General features: G+C 50.2%; 1 protein-coding gene across 1 annotated transcript; it reads left to right on the forward strand.

Moving 5' to 3' along the window:
• The first annotated feature begins 1,119 nt into the window (after positions 1-1,119).
• On the forward strand, positions 1,120-16,234 carry CCDC15 (coiled-coil domain containing 15). Its single transcript, XM_071449630.1, has 11 exons — positions 1,120-1,214; positions 1,803-1,958; positions 4,114-4,263; positions 5,054-5,215; positions 5,949-6,026; positions 9,237-9,398; positions 10,490-10,600; positions 12,858-12,961; positions 14,775-14,945; positions 15,016-15,164; positions 15,818-16,234. The coding sequence occupies exons 2-11, from the start codon at positions 1,827-1,829 to the stop codon at positions 15,946-15,948; spliced, it is 1,350 nt and encodes a 449-aa protein (XP_071305731.1). The 5' UTR covers positions 1,120-1,214; positions 1,803-1,826; the 3' UTR covers positions 15,949-16,234.
• Positions 16,235-17,641: the final 1,407 nt, after the last annotated feature.

Here is a 17,641-nt window from a genome sequence, read left to right on the forward strand (position 1 = left end):
ATTTATTTTTTTCCCTTTTTTTTTTTTTTTTTTTTTTTTTTTTTTTTTTTTTTGTTCTTTCCTTTCTCAATAGAGCCCTGTGTCCTGGTGGCTTTCGCCTCCTCGGAGGCCTCGAGCTGACATTTATTTGAGGAAAAACCACTCAGATTTGCAATTTTTTTCCCCGCTTACAGACCCCCAGTTCCATGTTTTCCCAGTCCCCGGGACACACTTGGAGTGGGGGGCATCACCCCACCGAGCCCAGCTGAGGTTTGCCGTCCCCTCTGTGGACAATCCAATGGGATTTTGGGCTCTGAGCACCCCATTCAGCTAAACTGGGGTTTTCCTCAGGAGGGGTGTTTTGCAAAACTGAACCCCCGCCCCAAAAAAGCTATCCCCGCTTTTTTTTTTTTCTTTCTTTCCCCTCTTCCCAGGCTCTAAAGCGAAGCCCGGTGGCATCCAGGCTTCATTCCAACTCCATGCCAATTAGCGCTAGTTCCCCGGGCACCGCTGAATAGGGCAGCGGGATGTGAGGCAGGATGCCCGGAGCCATTTCCCACCCCCCTCCCCAGCCCTGCCGGGCTCGTCACCCCAGTGAGCCACCGCCCACCCTCCCGGGGGTCTCCGGGACCCCAAAAGGGGTCGATGCCTCCGAGCATCCTGTCCCAGAGGGAGGGACATGCTCTGGGGGAGATGGGGGATGGTACAGACGGAGTTTTGGGGAGACATTAAGGGAGGAAGATGCTTTGGGGTCACGCTATGGGGAGGTGCTTTGGGGGATGCTGTATGGAGATGTTCTAAGGGGATATTCGGACGGGGTCAGGGATGCTGTAAGGATACTTGGGAGCGACTCGCACGGGCATGCTGTGTGTGGGGTGTTCCAGGAATGCTCAGGGGGCAGTTTCAGGGATGCTCTGAGGCAGACACGGTTCCTCCACCCCCTTTCCATCGGAGGCGGGACTCGAACCAGTGACCTCAGAACCGTGAGGGGCTGGGGCTGGGGGCGGCCGGCGGTTGGCTATGGCGGGGGGCGGGGCTTGAGGCGAGGCGGGGGCGAGGATGGGCGTGGCCGCGGGGCCTGAGGGCGTGACCGGGACTTTTGGGGGCGTGACCAGGATGCGACCGGGGCGTGGCCGGGGCGTTACCGGGTCTCTCTGGGGCGTGGCCGGGGCGTGGCCGTCTGGCGGAAGTGGCGCCAGGATTCAAAGCTGCGGTGGCGGCGGAAGTGGACGTTGGTGCGGCCTGAGGGGCTCCGGCGGGCTCGGCGAGGGGGATTTACGGGGGGAATTACGGGGAATGAAGGTGCAGAGGCCTCCGGAGGCGTTTGGGGGATACGGGAGGATGCGCCCGAGGCCGTGGGGCAGTGCCCAGGGGCGGGTGAGGGGTGAGGAGGGGCTGGTTGGGATGGGGGGCGGTGGAGTTCGGGTACCGGGAGATCGGAATGCGTGGGGGGCAGTGGGGAGAGAAGAGAAGGGGTGCAGCGATGGGGCAGAGGGGCTGTCAGCCGCCATGGGCTGGGGGTCCCGCTCGGAGCTGCCGGAGGGCAGCGCGGGGAGAGGCAGGAGGGCGCTGGGCAGCAGGAGCTGGGGTGGGTGCGGGTTGGGGTGCAGGAGCTGGGGCAGGTGCGGGTTGGGCAGCGGGAGCTGGGAGCAGGTGCGGGTTGGGCAGCGGGAGCTGGGGCAGGTGCGGGTTGGGCTGCGGGAGCTGGGGGCAGGTGCGGGTTGGGCTGCGGGAGCTGGGGCCAGGTGCGGGTTGGGTAGCAGGAGCTGGGCAGGTGCGGGTTGGGGTCCGGAACACCCCCTGAGCTCTGCTCCCGTCCCCAGGGCCGGGCCCGCGGCGGTGCCGGGATGGGGCTGCCCTCGAAGGGGCCGGGGCAGCCCCCGCAGCGGCGCTGGCGGGCGCTGGCCGAGAGGAACCAGAGCGTGGCAGCCGTGGGCGCCTGGGTGGAGAGCGGGCCCGGGCAGCAGAGCCCGGCCTTTGTGAGTGCACCGAGGGCACCGTGTGCCGGGGCTTGAACCCTTCAGTGGGCCAGTAACACCCCCAGCCGGGCCAGAGCCAAAGGGGATCTTTTTCACAGCCTGAGGGCGGTCAGGAGCATGGCTCCTAAAAATAATAATTTGTTTTAATGTGATTTAGCGGGGTCAGAAGCTGCTGTGATGTCCATGTAGTTTGGCCTCCCCTTTGCACAAGCCCTCTGTTTTGTGGAGATAAACAAAACTCTACAACTTTGTGAAAGTTGTAAAGCTGGTATGTTTATTACAGTGTATTTATTACCGGTATGTTTATTACAGTGTATTTATTACCGGTATGTTTATTACAGCGCTGGACACATGTAGAGATTACTCTCTTTAAAAGACATGTGTACTTTTGGGGACTTCACGTCTCTTTTTATTTTCTTCTCAAATACATATGCATACAATTTCACAATAGGTTCATACATATTCATTTTTACAAATTTCACATGACATTTGCTGCTAGTTCTTCTTTATCAGAAAGAATTCCTAGGTCAGGTTGACCTGCTCTCACAGTAGTCTCTGTTTCTCTTTATCACTTTCTGTCTTTTTTCTCTTTGTCTTTCACTGAAGCAGTTTCTCTGAGCTTAGGCTTTTTTGCAGTCAGGCTAAATAATTATGTTTTCAAACTACACACTTAACTCAAAGATGTACATTTCACTTAAATCAAAATGGATTTCTACTCTGGAGAATTTCTACTTTGTCTCACCTTAACATCTCTCTGGATGGATCCCCCTCCAATAAACTGTGTTTTTTGAGGAGAAATGCATCAATTTTAAACATCAGTCAGGTGGGGCACCCAGCCAGTGCTGCTTCTCGCTTTTCCACTCATCCCTTAAGGATGTCAGGGAGTCAAGATTTTATTCTGTGTTGCTGATTTTAAAAACAATTAAAAGATTAAGCTGAGTGTTTCAGGGTCTGGAGCCAATCTCTACTGTACCCTGTTAGAAACACATAAGGAAATCTTGATGGATGCTTATCTCAGGGATTTCTGTTTTGAGGGTTATTCTAAGAGGACTAAAAGTGCATTAAATATTGGATGATGAGTTCAGTCCCCTGTAATTAATGTCTGAACATTATAGAAGCTCCTGCCCTTCTGAGATGATTTATTTCTAGATTGTAATTTAAATCCTGAAAGGCTGAGATAATTTATGGAAATCAATCATCTCCATATTCCACAGGACTTCCATCTTGGCACTATGGAATTTCTGGGGGAGCTGATAGTTTCCTGACAGCTTCAGGGGGCCTGGATGCTCCTGGGGCTCCCCACGTGAGGCTTCCAGAGGTGAATGAAGCTGCCCAGGGTTATCTGAGCTTGTTTAATACACTTAATTAATCCATAGTAATGCCTCATGCATCAGAGTTGCTGCTGAGGTGGGCAGTAGGTGAGCTGGCACTGGGCTGTTCCCTGGAGCACTCTCTTGGTTTTATCCCTAACAGGGTGGATTTCTCCCCATCTTGGAGTTTTGTTGGGCTGTGCTGGCCCTGCTGTTCCAAGTTCATCTTGGGCCTCACCCTTTCCTCCATCCCCTCAGTCTCTGCTTTCTCTTGCTGTGTTGGCAGCCAGGAGAGCAGTGCTGTTTTAATTTAAGCCATGGTGGTGTTGCTTGGCAGAATTGCAAAGAAAACAAAATGGGATTTTTGGGTTTTTCAGGTCATTGCTCTTAATCTTTCACTTCAGATAGTAAAGACATTCTGAAGCAGTGCTGTGCTCTGTGAACTGCTTCCCTGATGTGCTTCCAGCCTTGCAGAACATCACCAGGATGAGGGGCTGGCCTGTTCCTGTGGATCCAGGCTTTGGATGGTTGAGCATCCTTTAATAGGAGCTGGGAGCTGCTCTGAGGGTCTCCTTTTTCTTTCCTTCCCTGTGTGTTGCAGAGAGGCAAAGGCAGAGGTGTGCTGCTCTGTATCTCTAGTCAAACTCAATCCAGCCCATAATAACCCAGTAGATATTGTCCAAGCTGTTATTCCACATATTTTGCAACAAAACATGAAGTTTGCTTTGGGTGCTGCTTGTCTCCCTGGTCACTCCGGGTGGGGGAAAAGGGAATCCAGGGACACAGGCTGCTCTAATGCTACAGTTTAACAAAACCCTGGTGAGATCTGCTTCTACCTCATCCAGGCTTCAGCATCCCGGGTGGAGGAGGAGCTGAAGGAGCAGCAGCAGCAGAAGGCAGCCAGCCTGAGGAGGTTCCAGGGCGAGGTGAGGCAGCGCGTGAACCGGCAGGCCAGGCTGCGCCGCAGGCTGGAGCTGCAGAAGGCCTACGAAGCAGTAAGTGAGGCTCTGTCAGGAGAAACTCCTCCAAACACAGCATAAACTGGGACAAACCCAAACACTGGAGCTTAAGTCAAGGTGTTAATGAGAAAAAATGAGAAAATCTGAGGTTTCAGACCCTGTGGTGGCAAACAGTGTCCAGGCTGGGTCAGCGTGACACTTTGGTTGGTGCTGGAGATGCTTTGAAGCCTCCCCAGGGAAAGGTTACTGGCTCCCTCAGGCAGCAGCAGAACAGAGTTCTGAAGCTCTCTGTGGAATTGCCTGGAGTTAAAAAACAGCCATGCAGGAGTTGGGAATGATGTGGATGTGTCCTAGCTGCCTTTGAAGCAAAGCAGTTTTTCTGCTGTTTCTTTTCCGATCCCTTTTCCAGAGCAGCCAAGTATTTTTCAAACAACACTTTCCCTCTGTCTCCACATTCCCTTTTCCCCCATGGGCTTCTTTTGGATTATCCTATGAATATATTTAATTCTTTCTATTCTCAAACAAGTGCTGGGGAGGCTTGCCAGGATCTGACTGTGGCAGAAAAGAGAATGCACTGACATGTCACCAGCTTTGGCCACCCTTGGGGTGTTTGGGCTGTTTCCATGGCTGGCTGGGGATGTCCTCATGTAACTCTGCCAGCTCCAAGCGGGAAGCCCGCAAATACCCTCAGCCCCAAAGAACCTGATGCTTCTTTGTATTCCCAGCATGGAGAGCCAAAGCCTCCCTCTCAAGGGTGGTGAAATGTCACCACAGTTGACTTCTTGCTGGGTCATGGTTGGAGATCCCTGTGGCTTTTTCCTGGCAGGTGGAGAGGGAGAGCTGTGCTGCTGTGCAGTATTTGACCCCCTGGAAGAACACGTGCCTGTTCCAAAGCCTCCCTGCTCCCATCATCTGTGCACCCAGTGGCTCTGGCCCAGCCCAGCCAGAAGAGGAGCTTGGGGAGCCATTCCAGCAGCAAGCTGCTGAGGTGAGCCCTGCCCCTCCTGTGCTTCCATTGCTGCTTTGGCATTTTGGATCCTCAGGGTTTGAAATGGGGAACAGGCCATGCTTTCTTTTTTTCTTCTACAGCACATCCCTAGTATTTGGGTTTAGCTGTTGAATGAAACGTTAGCTCACATTGAAGGTTGTGGTGCTCCTCAGGGCATCCAGCTGGGTGTCTCATCCGAGATGCTGTGGCTGAGCTGCTCTGGCTGCTGGCAGGCTCGGTGCTTTCCCAGCCGTGTCCTGACGCAGAGGTGGCACTAGGTGGTGCCACCTCATTGCAGCTTGTCTCGTGCAGCCCGAAATCTGGGAAAAACCTGCTTTCAGGACTGTTTAAGCTTTTTAATTTTTTTTTTTAATAGTGATGTTTATGGTGCATTATGTTGTTTAGAAAGCCTGTGTGCTCGCCTAGGAGCTGGAGTTATTCCAGTTGGAGCACCATGGGATGCATTCCAGTTGAAGTACCTTGGGGTAGAAAATCACTTCTGGCTGGATACCAAGCAAGAAAATTTGGGATCTGGCATCCGAGCAACATGTTTTGGGAGCAGATGAATTGCCTGGATCAGAATTTCGGTACTCTGGGGCAGCTCTGAAAGACCCTGATTGTGTGTTGGGTTGTGCTGCCTTGGTGGAGCTCCTTGGCTGGAGCAGACTGAGTGGGAGCTGTCTCCTTGTAGCTGAACTTGTGCTGTGTTTTCTTTGCCTCTCCTCTGGCTCAGCTCAGCAGGGCTGTGCAGCAGGTGCGGCGCAGGCTGGCGTCCCGCAGGATCCTGTCCCACGGCGCCTGGAGGCAGGAGGTGAGGAGGGCTGGCTGGGCTGAGGGCAGAGAAATCACCTTGCAAACTGCTGAAGGTTTGGCTCTTAATTAGCAAATTCAAAACATAATTCAGGAAGTTTCTCCAGCAGGAATGAAATAAACGGTGCTTTCCTGACGCACCTTATGGCTAATCCATTTCAGAGAAGGCAGCAGGATAAAGTGTGTGAAAACATCTCTGAGATGAACTCAAGAATGCAAAGTAGACTTTTAAAGGTTGAGATTGTGATCTGGGTATCTAGGAGGAATGTGATGACCAGCCTTCCCTTCAGGTGCCTTTATTTCTTCAAATCTCAACCACTCTTCCCATTGCATCAATTGCTTGTTTTGTGTGGGTGGCAAAGATCTGGAGGGTTTTTCCTCACCCGGGGCTGGCTTCTGGTAGAGAATGGTTGGCATGCAGCTGCTTTCCTCAAAGCAGTGCATGGAAGGAGGTCAGTCCCACTTTCTGTTCTGCTGAATTTCATCCTGCTTTTGCTCCTTCAGTTCTCAAGACCCCTTTTGTGTTGTAGCTATTTTCCCGGTCTCTATGCCAAGACCTTTCTTGGACTGATGTACTTTGGAGAACACCAGGAGCAGCCCAGCCTGTGTTTTGACTTATTGCCTCTGGAGCCAGTTTCCTGCCCATCCTGTAAATCTTCATTCCCTTCTCTTTTTCAGGTTCACCAAAGGTGAAGTAGATCTTTGCTGATTATCTAGAAACTGTCCTTTATAGAAGGGCTGCTCTGTCTCTTCTCTGTACTCTTGGATTTCTGATTAAGTCTGTCAGCTCTGCAAATAGGATTCAGAGAAACACAATAATTATGGTCTCAAAAACCTTGTTACCTGTTTCCAACAGCAAACATCCTTCTTGTTTGAGCTACTAATGCATTCAGTGAGATAAGTTGATTTATGATCTCACATAAATAACAAAGCCACTGCCCAGGTGAGCCAGAGGGTTACAGGAGATCCGTGGGAGTCCTGGGCAAGTCATCCACAGCAGTGAGAAACCCTGGGAGGGGTTTGGGGCCATCCTCCCATCCCAGCCTCACTGCACCTACAGTTAATCTACATAAGGAAGTTTAACAGCTTCCCTGATTTATTCTGGGAGGAATATATTGATTTATTGCATTGCTCTGTTTTATTACTCCATAATATATGAGGAGAAAAAAGCTCCCATATTAATCTAAATCTCTCTCTGTATGAAGGTTTGGCATGTTCCCAGCCTGGCAGGGGTGCAGCCTCTTCCCTTCTCACCAGGTGCAAAAGGCTGCCACAGACCATAACCATGGACCTGACCCCCTTGGTAGTGCAGCTTCTGCTTTTGTGCTCCTTGGATTTCCTTGTGCTTTGTATTCCAGCCCATTTCTTTGGTTTTATCCCAAGGGTTTTTCACCCAATACTTCTACAAAGCAAGTGGGGTCAGTAGCATAATCAAGATGCTTCTTTCTTCCTTCATCCAGGCTGATGATGAATTCAAAGAGCAGAGCCCACCTCGTTCTTACCCTATTTCTGTGCAGTGAACTCCTGAGACCAAATCTGGGCCATGTTTTTAATCAGTTTTGTGCATCCCACATCAGACTTCCATCTAACAGGTTTTGCTTTACCCCAGTGTTGAATTAGGCCACGTCAAGAGCTCAGCTGAACCCCAGAGTCTTCTGCCGCTCTTTGCCTGAGGCCTCTTCCTTCTATTGTAGGAGACATTCAGCTTATCCTGGCCTGACTCTTGACAAATTTATGCTGGTTGCTGCTTATTTTTGTTTTCTTGTGGTTTACAGATAGTTTGCAAGGTAATCTCCTCTTGTTTTCTCAAAAGTCACAGTTAAACTCTTGAGGCTAATATCTTTTATTTGGTAATTCCTTTTCCTCCCTCTTTACTTAAAGAAAGACATTCCTTGTGCCCTTTGCTGATAATCTGGACCTCCATAGATTTCAGGGAGCTGTTTGCACCTTAGCTGTTGTTCTGGCCCAGAGGAAGTCCATCCTCCTTAAAAACCTCAGCTTTAGGAATAACCTGGCTTTTTCTTCCCAGTAATAGTCCCAGCATTTTTCTCCCTGCTGCTGCTAACTCAAAGCAAATCTGGCTGAAATGTTTTTTTCCCCTCAGTCCTGTTTTCTGCATTTTTCTTCATCTTTTTCCTTTCTACCTGTAAAGTGTTGCGTTCCCTGTGATAATAATCCATGTTCCTAAGATTGCTGCTCTTTCTCTCCCCCCCCCCAAGATTTCTATTCAGGTTAAAAGCATCCAAGGAGTTAATTGCCTCTTTCCCAAGCAGATACCAGAATGGTAATTGCCTGGAAATGACCTGTCCAGTGTTCCAGCTCATCCTGTTACTGAGTCTTTGCCTCCAGGCTTTGATGGACAGCTGTAGCTCCCCAGCATAGCAGCACCCAAATTCTTTTCCCCAGTGTCTCATTCCACCAAGTTGGTGTTGTTTTTCCACAGGGTCATGTCTTTCTGCCTTCAGTGCTCCAGAGAAACACCCAAAGCAATAACCCTTCCCTCTATCCCCTTATCCTTACCAAAGCAGCTATTCTGTCATGTTTCTGTCATATTGGGGTTGATGGAGTGATTCCTGTTGTGCCTATCAAATAATTCCAGGCTATTCTCTGTCCTTCCCAAACAGCTGCAGAGCCATATCAAGGAATTCTTGGCATCACCTGCTCTCCTACTGATCCATCCTTTCCCTCTCTCAGCAGTCCTGTGCTTCCCTTCCCACCACGCTGAAGGAAAAAAGAAGCAAGGGAAAAAAAATTATCCTGGCTTCAAGCTTGCTTCTGGCATTTTAATTCTTTATTTTCTAGGAAACAATCTGCTGCCTCTCAAAATATTGTGGATTGCCACTGGGGAGCCTGCCCACTTCCCATCTGAAGGAGTGTACTCCGTTCTCGGTGTCGCTCAGAGATTCCAGCTCCTTGCCACTGTGAAATGGTGCCTGGAGAGGTTTCTGCCTTGCCTTCCCCTCACCCCACGTCTGTCCCACTGCTTCTGCAGTTGGGGAGGGCACAGTCACTGTCACCCTGCTACATTCCTGTTGCCCAGCTCTGGTGGCCCATGGTGCTGCTGAACACATGGTGCTGCCAGATCCCATCCAAGTGACAGCACATGCAGCCTCCTGTGTGCTAACGCTGCTCCAAGGGTGTTCAGTTTTCCCTTGGCACCAAACAGCCAGATTTCAATTCCATGTTTACACCCATGTCCTCCCTTCTCCAGGATCCAGACCCTTGCCCAGCAGCTGCAGTGCCCATGGAGGAGAGTGAGGAGCTGCTGCTGGCAGGACACCACGATCTGCCTGCTGAGCTGCTGGAGCAGGGCACAGCTGCACATGGCACTGGGCAGGATGATGGCTTCTACCTCAAAATTGAGTTTAAAAAAGTAAGACTCATGCAAAGTTGGTCTTAAGTGCTTTGGATCATAAATTTATTTTGGTGTCTGGAAGAGGCTGCTCTTGGAGGAGCATTTGCTCCCTCAGGCCTGCTTAACTCTTCAGCCCACCATCCTCAAAGCAGGCTTGGGAGCAGTACTGGAGCTCAGTGAGGTCAGCACTGCCATTCCCTGCTTTCATGGCCTTGGCTTCCTGCCTGCTTGTGATGCCACTTGGCAGCTGCCCAGGTGAAAGCTGAAACCAGGGCGTGCTGTCACATCATACCCAGAGCCATGCTCAGACCTCATGCTAAAAGACCCAAGGGTGAAAGAGATCAAATCAGTCAGAAACATTGAAAAGAGGAGGAAAGCCCCCTCCCCTCCCCCAAAAACAAACAAACAAACAAACCCCAAACCCCAAAGCTTTGTATCAGGTGAAGGAGATGGCTGTGGCTATCCCGGTGCCTGGGGGTGGCAGGCCCTGCCCTAGGAGGGGTTGAGGAGGGCCTGATGTACTTATCCTTCCTCTTTTGTTTTCAGGCAGCTGTTTTTGAGCATCTGGGGGGTGGAAATGGTTCATCCTGATTGCCTGGGGTGGTTGGTAAAGGCTTTATGGCTGTGGCAATGTGTGCCCAGCCTTGGCTGGGGGTTAGTCCAGCTTGGAGCAGAAATACTGGCTGGGCAGATAGGGGCACAGCAGAAGTTTGTGCTGAGGTTTACACTGAGGTTTTTGGGAGATGTTGGCTGTGGAATTCCCCATTACATTTAGTTATTTTTTTCACACTTCAAGTAATTCATAATAGAAGTTTGGGATGGGGAGATGGGTATCCATATTTAAAGTAAACCAGAGCCTTCCTCCAAGGATATCTTTAGAGGTGTTTTGACAAAGCTTTGGTGCTCAGACTCTTATATTGAGATGTGGCACATCTCTGCTGTTCATGGCAAACCTGGACCCCAGATAAAGCCCATTTCCAAGGCTGGTCATCCCATTGAGGTCTGGAGGGATCACAGTGAGGCCCTGCCTCCAGTGAAGAGCATTTTGCTGGGGGAAGATGAGAAAGAGCTGTGGTGATGCTGATGCTGTCCCTTCCATTATCTCTCAGGTCTGTGGTGGGTCGGTGAAGGACTCGAGCCCTCCTGGGAGGCCACACAGTGAATGCCAACCTCCCCTCAGACTCTGGGCTGGTGTTGACCAAGAGGAAACCAGGAAGCAGGTCTGTCCAGGGGAGCCAGGCCCCTTGTGGTTTTGTTTGAAAGAGATTGGGTGTTAAGAATGCTGCTGGCTCTAATAAGAAACCTCAGAGGAGCTTTGATGTATGAAACCCCTACTGGGTTTAGCTTGTCAGCTTTTGGTCTCAGGTCTTGGGCAAAGCTACCAGGTTATTTTTTAAAATCTGTTCTAAGTGGAGCTGTTACCTACTCAAAATCTAGGATCTCAATAACACCAGAAATTTGAAGGAGAAGCAGGCTCCTTTCATTCTGCCTGGCAAAACCATGGGGTGCTTGCTGCAGTTGCAAGGAGCTTAAGAAGCTGCCAAAAATGCTTAAAAAGAAAAAAAAAGAACAAAGCTAACTTTATCTTGTTTAAATACAAGGCTGGAATATAAAGGTTTCTTTGCTTTTGGGAATAGCCTCAAGCTCAGCCTGCAGGCCAAGTGGATGATTTCACAGTGAGGGTTTACAGCCTGTGTCCTGGACAGTTTGGACACTTTGGCTCATGCTAATCTCAGTGATACAGAGTGATGATGTTTCTCTTGGATGCCTAAAGCCAGTGACTTTTATTTTCCTACTTCCTCCTGCCATGAAGAGGAACATTTCTCTCTCCCTTTGTCACCTTTCTTGCAGTTTGCAGTGTAAAATTATGAACAATTTGCATGGTTTTTGTTTCTTACAAGTGTTTTCAAACCAACTGATCCCAAATATGTTTGTGGTTTCTCACCAGTGTGACAACAGCTGGGGCTTCTCAGGCTGCTCCTCCTAACCCTGCTGTTCCTTTCCTCTTGCTTTTAATCTCCTTGGCTCTGATCCATCCAAGATAACTCGTTTTGCTGCACTCTCCTCTGCCTGGGGTTTTTCCATCCAGTTTTCTTCACTGGCAGCCTGGTGATCTCTTCTCCTCCTCCTTTCTCTCCAGCTGTGCTGGGCTCTCTCCACTGAGTGAGGTGGACAAACTCAGCCCAAAGGTTTTGGCATTCATGGAGAAAAATCTGTGCATTAAACTTTTGGGAGTCATGGAGCTCAAACTATCTCTGTACCCCACAGCAGGAGGGCTTTTGATGGGAGCTTTAGCCAGGAGGTTTCCCTGCCCTTGCTGCATCAGTGGGATCACCCAAAGCCCAGACACCAAACCCTCAGTATCCATATGGGAGTTCTTCCCTGCTGGGCCCCTGGATGTGTCTCAGCAATGGTTTTGCCACCTTGGTGGTTCTCCTGCATGCAGAGAATCCAGCTTGGTGTCAATACTTCCATCTTTTGGAGGAGGTACAGGGTTCCAGTGCATTGCAGGGGAGCACCAGTGTCCAGGTGGATCCAAATTGAAGCAGGCTGAAGTTGGAATTGGCTCTTTTCCCCTCAGCAAAGCGAGAGTTTAGGAGTTTGCCAGGTGGCAGAGCTGCCATCCATAGGCAGTGTCCAATGATTATCCAAATAATTTCTCATCAATACACTTTCAATTAACCTTCCTCTATATTTCCTAGTATCAAAAACAATAACCAACTATCATCATCACTCCACAACCACCCCCAAACAGACACAGAATTAACCCCAGAACTAACCCCCCCAAAAAAACCAAACAAAAATACAAACCATGATCATAAAGGGATAAAGTGGATCAAAAATACAAACCATGATCATAAAGTGGAGGGATGCTGGTACAGAGCTCTCCAGTGCTTTGAGATCACTTGGTCTTTCCTACCTTGGTGCCATCTCTCCAGCTTCCCAGTGCTGGGTCACATGCTCTCAGAGATATTGAGGGTCTTTTGGGGAAGGAACAAGGTTCCATCTTCCTGCAATCAAGCTGAGCACTGATATCCCTGGATATTTTTCCCAGGTGATTCTCCTGCATGTAGAGAATGCAGCTTGGTGTCATGCTTTCATCTTTTGGAGGAGGTACAGGGTTCCAGTGCACTGCAGGGGAGCACCAATATCCACGTGGCTCCAATTTCAAGCAGGCTGAAGTTGGAATTGGCTCTTTTCCCCTCAGCAAAGTGAGAATTTAGGAATTTGCCAGGGGGCAGAGCTGCCATCCATAGGCAGTGTCAGTGGAGGGATGCTGGTACAGAGCTCTCCAGTGCTTTGAGATCACTTGGTCTTTCCTACCTCTCCAGCTTCCCAGTGCTGGGTCACGTGCACTCAGAGATAATGAGGGTCCTTTGGGGAAGGAGCAACGTTCCATCTTCCAGCAATCAAGCTGATATCCCTGGATTTTATCCCAGGCATCCTTCCCCAACACCCTTGTCTTGTTGTGTGCAGCGGCAGAGCGAGTTCCTGCGGTGCCGGCGCCTCTGCATGGCCCTGGAGCGGGAGCGAGTGCGGCAGCGCCAGCGGCAGCAGGACCGGCAGCAGAGAGTGTCCCAGTGAGTCTGTGCACCTGGTGGGGTCACCTCCTCCACCAGGGTCCTTCAGAAGGTTGGAAAAGTCTTGTGAGTTTGTCTGGCACTGATGTGTAACCGCCCTGGGTGGGATTCACGCACCCTTGGGCCATGTTGAGTTCTTTAGCACTTCTCTAGTTTTGAAGTCCCTGTGCAGCTTGTTTAGGAGCTGGGAGCCAAATCATGGGGCTGGCAGAGGTGCAGCTTCCCAAACCATGACTCTGGGAACCTAAGCCTGTGTTTAGAAACTTTGGGGTGAGGTTATGTCGTTGTGCTAAGCTGTGACCATCCCTGGCATTTTTAATATCAGACCCTTCACCCTCACAGCCATAAAAACTTATACAGTGTAATAAAATATTTTACAGGCATTTGTTCCAGAGTTGAACACTTGGTATCTGTGTTCAAGTATCGGTTGTAGTGGAGTTTTCTCAGCTTTTCTTGTGAAGGGGTTCACTAAGGAGAAGCTCTGCAAATTCACAGCACAATAGGAAAGATCCTGTAATTTTTGTTTTTTCCCTGGCTTTATTTTGAATGAACAGACCTAAATCTGGCCATTCTGGCTCTTCTGTGATCAGGCTTTGGGGGAGTGGGACAGGCACCACAGGGCAGGATTTCATGGGCATTTTTTGGGAAAAACTGCCAGTCTAAAGCAGTGCTCCTTGAGCCACATCCTGACATTCCAGTGGCACTTGGGAGTCTGGGAGAGTTTGTCCTACCCTGTGAATGCTGGCAAGGCCCCAGGGATTCCTAGTTAGGGCAATACCTTTTTATTATGATTTTTTCCCTTGAAGTGTGTGCAGAGGGGAGCTGGGTTTGTAATTACAGGGTATAAAGCCCTGAGCTGGCCTTGGCCTAGAGTGGGTTTATTGTGCTGTACTTAAGGTTCTACATTTAATTTAAAAAACATTTCCAATTTTATAACACAACCAGAGAAGGTCAACTTAAGCACTTTGTTTCTGGATGTAAAGATTTGACCCCCTACATGAAGTAAGGTCTGAAATATCTTGTCCTGACTTCTTCCCAGCCTTGATTTTGGTTTTAATGCCCCCTGGCAAGGAGTGGCCTGGGACACATTGCTGCATTTGGGAATAAAATGTCAGACACTTTGGTGTAAAGTCTTTGTGCTTTGCAATTGCTGCTTGTCAGGGGAATGTGTGTTGTGTTTGGTGGAAATTACACAACCCAGGTCCCACTAAAGGGCTGGATGGCCATGTAGGTGCAAGGGAGACTGAGGAAATAGAGGGAAACTTGGTTAAAAGTACATTTTAAAGCCTGTTTTGGAATGTCTCTGCTGTAGCCAGCCCTGTCACACTTCCCTGTCCTGGAAGGTGCTTACAGAAGGATCCAAGCTGCCTCATAATCAGAAACAATGGGAAGTGGGGAAGCTGGGAAGCCAAGGTGTTGGTCCTTTCTGAGGGGTATTAAAGAGCCCAGCTTTGTTTAAGGACAGAAGTGCAGCTTTGGGGAACTGTGTGTGGCAGGAGCATGTGTGGATGTGATGCAGGAGGGAGCTGGAAAGAGGAAATTCAGGATGGTGAGCAAACAGGCAGGCAGGAAGAGTTTAAAGGCAGGAGAGTGTTCACAGGCTGGTGTTGCCATATGGGGGAAGAATGGAGGCTTGGGAAGCTTTTTTGACCATTCCATGTTTAAAGCCAATATGTTTGTTTATATTTATTTGTATTTAATGCTGTAATTCGTGCAGAATTACTTTTGCCTTTGAAAGCAGCAGCATCACCCAGCCAGGAATGGAGGTAGGGATGGGAAGCTCCTTCTCTGAGCCATGTGTGTGTTCCTGCAGGATTAAGAGGCAGAAGGAGAATCAGCGCCAGGCAGAGGAGCAGAGGATGAGAGCCATGGCTGAACAGAGAGAGCCCTCCCCAGGAGAGCAAACCTGGGCAGCCCTGGCCCAGCTCCAGCTGGAGGAGAGGAGAGTGAGGAACAGACAGCAGCGGGACAAGGAGCACGTGAGGTACAGGCAGTCTGCGCTCCTCGTGCAGAGCCAGGTGTCACTGCCAGTGGTGATGTTTGATCCCTTGCAGGTATGTTGAAGCTCTGAGAGCTCAGATGAGGGAGAAAGTCAAACTCTGTAACATTGATTTGCCTCCAATATGTTCCTGTGGGTCTGATTTCTGGGATTCCCACCCGGATACCTGTGCCAATAACTGCGTCTTCTACAAAAATCACAAAGGTAGGAGCTCCTCCTTTCAGACAGGAGACAACCTGGGCCTGATTACACAGGGAGAAATCAAACCCCAGGAAAGGTGTTTCCATGCTCCTGGGCTGCTGTGCAGAGATGCTCCTCCAAATATGCTCTGGAGAGGGCAAGTCGGGGGCTTTGCTGCTTGACCCAGCCTCTGTCCCTTAGGGAGTGTAGTGGCATCCTCAGCAAGGCACCAGTCCCTACAATGTGTTAAATTACACAGCTGTGACACAGCCACGTGTGGCTATGGACACAGCCATGAGGAAAATGTTGCAAAGCATCTCATTAGGGACACAGAGCCCTCTGCCTTAAATGCTGAATCGTCTGCCAGGAGGATGCACAAAGGTCTGGAAATGGCCTTCCTTAGGTCATGGAGTGCTCTGACCTTCAGCATGGCTTGGGAAAATACCTGACTGGGCAACTGGGAGTTATCAGGGAGGGAAAATAGAGACATTTGGGTTCATAAAATAATCTTTGGCTTGTGTACTGATTCATGTTCAGGAGTGTGGAGAGTGTGCAAATGGGTGTGTGGAAAACTACAGGCATGCTGATTTACCTTAAACCGCAATCTCTCTGTTCTGGTGAAAGGCTAGAGCCAAGCCCAGTTTCAGGCCATAAGTGCAACTCTCATGCCCTGATAGTGTTTGTGTCCCCATCCTGCTCAGCCTACAGCCAGGTGCTGCACTCGGTGATCTCCTCCTGTGCCCCTGCAGCCACACGCTCTCTGCAGGACCTGGCTGCTCTCTGTGCTCGCTCGGGGAAGCGTCTGTGACTGAGGAGCTCCGTGTGCCTGGGGTGAGCAGGGAGTGGGGCTGTGCCGTGTCCTGCCTGCCCTCCACACCAGCTGCCAGGACGGTGCCACCTTTGCTCTCCCAGGCTGTGCTGTGCCTCTCCCACTGTGCCCCGGGGGTGCAGCTGGCCGGGGCGATGGTCGAGGTGAAGGAAGCAATTGCTCTGTGGGGTTGGTTTATGGCAGGCACTTGCATTCCAGTAGCTGACTATTGACTACATATCCTTATTGACTAATCATTATTGTGGAATAAACTGCTTTCAAAGATTGTTTGTCTCATTTGAAGTGTGAAAGGAGGAGAAATGAGGTGACAGGGGTCAGTATCCCTTAGGGGAGGATTTCTAACCTTTCCCTGCTCCCGTCTTTCCCTTTTCCTAGGGCCTCTGCCAGCCCCTGCCAGTTGGATCACCTTCCAGAGCCTTCTAGAGTTATTCTAGACAAGCATTAATACACAGACCATTGTTCTATTTGTCTTTGCTTTTCTACAGTTTAAATAATTTTTCTGCTCACCTATCTCATAGCTGCTGCTTAGCTCTAATCACAGTTCTGCTGTCTCTGGAGCTTGCCTTTGCAGCTTTCCCAAAACTCTCTAATTTTGTGGATTCCCACAGTTCCCTCTTTCTTTTCTGTGTGAGGACCTCTCTTCCAGTACTACCCACACAGCTTTGTACCTGACCCATACTCCCATAACCTCTACTTTGCTCCTGAAAGGAAGGAGCATTTTTCTAGTTAAAAAAATTTCAGGCCTTTGCAGGAGTGACTGAAGCAAGATGGGTTTTCCCAGAACAGCCCGTGCTGAGGTAACGTGGTGCTGGGCAGAGGTTACTCCATACCCTGTCATTAATATTTACTCCTTGCTGGCCGCCCTCTCCAATATTAACCACGGCAGGAAGGATGGGTGGCCGAGCGTGCCGGATCATTTCTTGTCCCTGTTCCCATCCCATTGGGCACAAAGCAAACCCACCTCCGGTCCAGAGGTGGCACAGAGCCAGGGAGTGCTCCTCGGTTCCCCCTGGAGAATCATTCACTGAGGGATCTGTTGTGGCTAATGCTGTTTATTAACAGCTGCTTGCGTCAGCACTGCAGCCCTAATTCAGGGTGTTGGAGTGGGTTTGGAAAGGGCAGGATCTGCCCCTTGAGGGGCAAGGAAGCAAAGGGCTTCTTGCAGCTGATTTCAGCTCTAGGTCAGCTAAGGACAGGCAGCTCCTTGGAACTACTGAGATGAGACCTTGGAACTGCAGGGCCTGAGAGACCCCTGTTCCTACCTCTCTGGAGTGATCCCCAAGGGAGCTGTGGGCTGCTTCAGGGCTCAGTTAAAGCAATAAATACTGCTGTTGCTGCTCCTCATCCTCAATCTGCCCCTACCAAGATAAATTGGATACTTTGAGAGGGGGTGGGAGGAGAGGAGGACTCCCGACATTCCTGGCAATAACCCCGAACCATGTCTGGGGTGGCTCAGTCACCCTCAGCGCAGTGAAGCCTCTTCGGGGGTTGCTGGGATGGGAGTGGAAAAGTTAAATCTAGGGGTTTTTTTCTGCTGGAAATAGAGCATCTGCGGCAGCTCCCAAAGCCCCGGGGCCATACGAAAAGGGCTGCTCGGTCCCGTCGGGGCTGTGCCGCCTCCCACGGCCCGGCGCGGCCGTTCCCTCGTTCCAGCCGGCTTTGGAGGCGATGT

The sequence above is a fragment of the Agelaius tricolor genome, unplaced genomic scaffold, assembly GCF_023055355.1.
Source record: "Agelaius tricolor isolate 1412-34295 unplaced genomic scaffold, bAgeTri1.0.p SCAF_29, whole genome shotgun sequence".
Classification (NCBI taxonomy): domain Eukaryota; kingdom Metazoa; phylum Chordata; class Aves; order Passeriformes; family Icteridae; genus Agelaius; species Agelaius tricolor.

Excerpts from the sequence above, each read along its gene's own strand:
- CCDC15 (XM_071449630.1), top strand. The coding sequence starts at position 1,827 with ATGGGGCTGCCCTCGAAGGGGCCGGGGCAGCCCCCGCAGCGGCGCTGG. Across the intron at positions 9,399-10,489 it reads TCAAAATTGAGTTTAAAAAA|GTCTGTGGTGGGTCGGTGAA; the intron begins GTAAGACTCATG and ends ATTATCTCTCAG. Across the intron at positions 12,962-14,774 it reads CGGCAGCAGAGAGTGTCCCA|GATTAAGAGGCAGAAGGAGA; the intron begins GTGAGTCTGTGC and ends GTGTTCCTGCAG.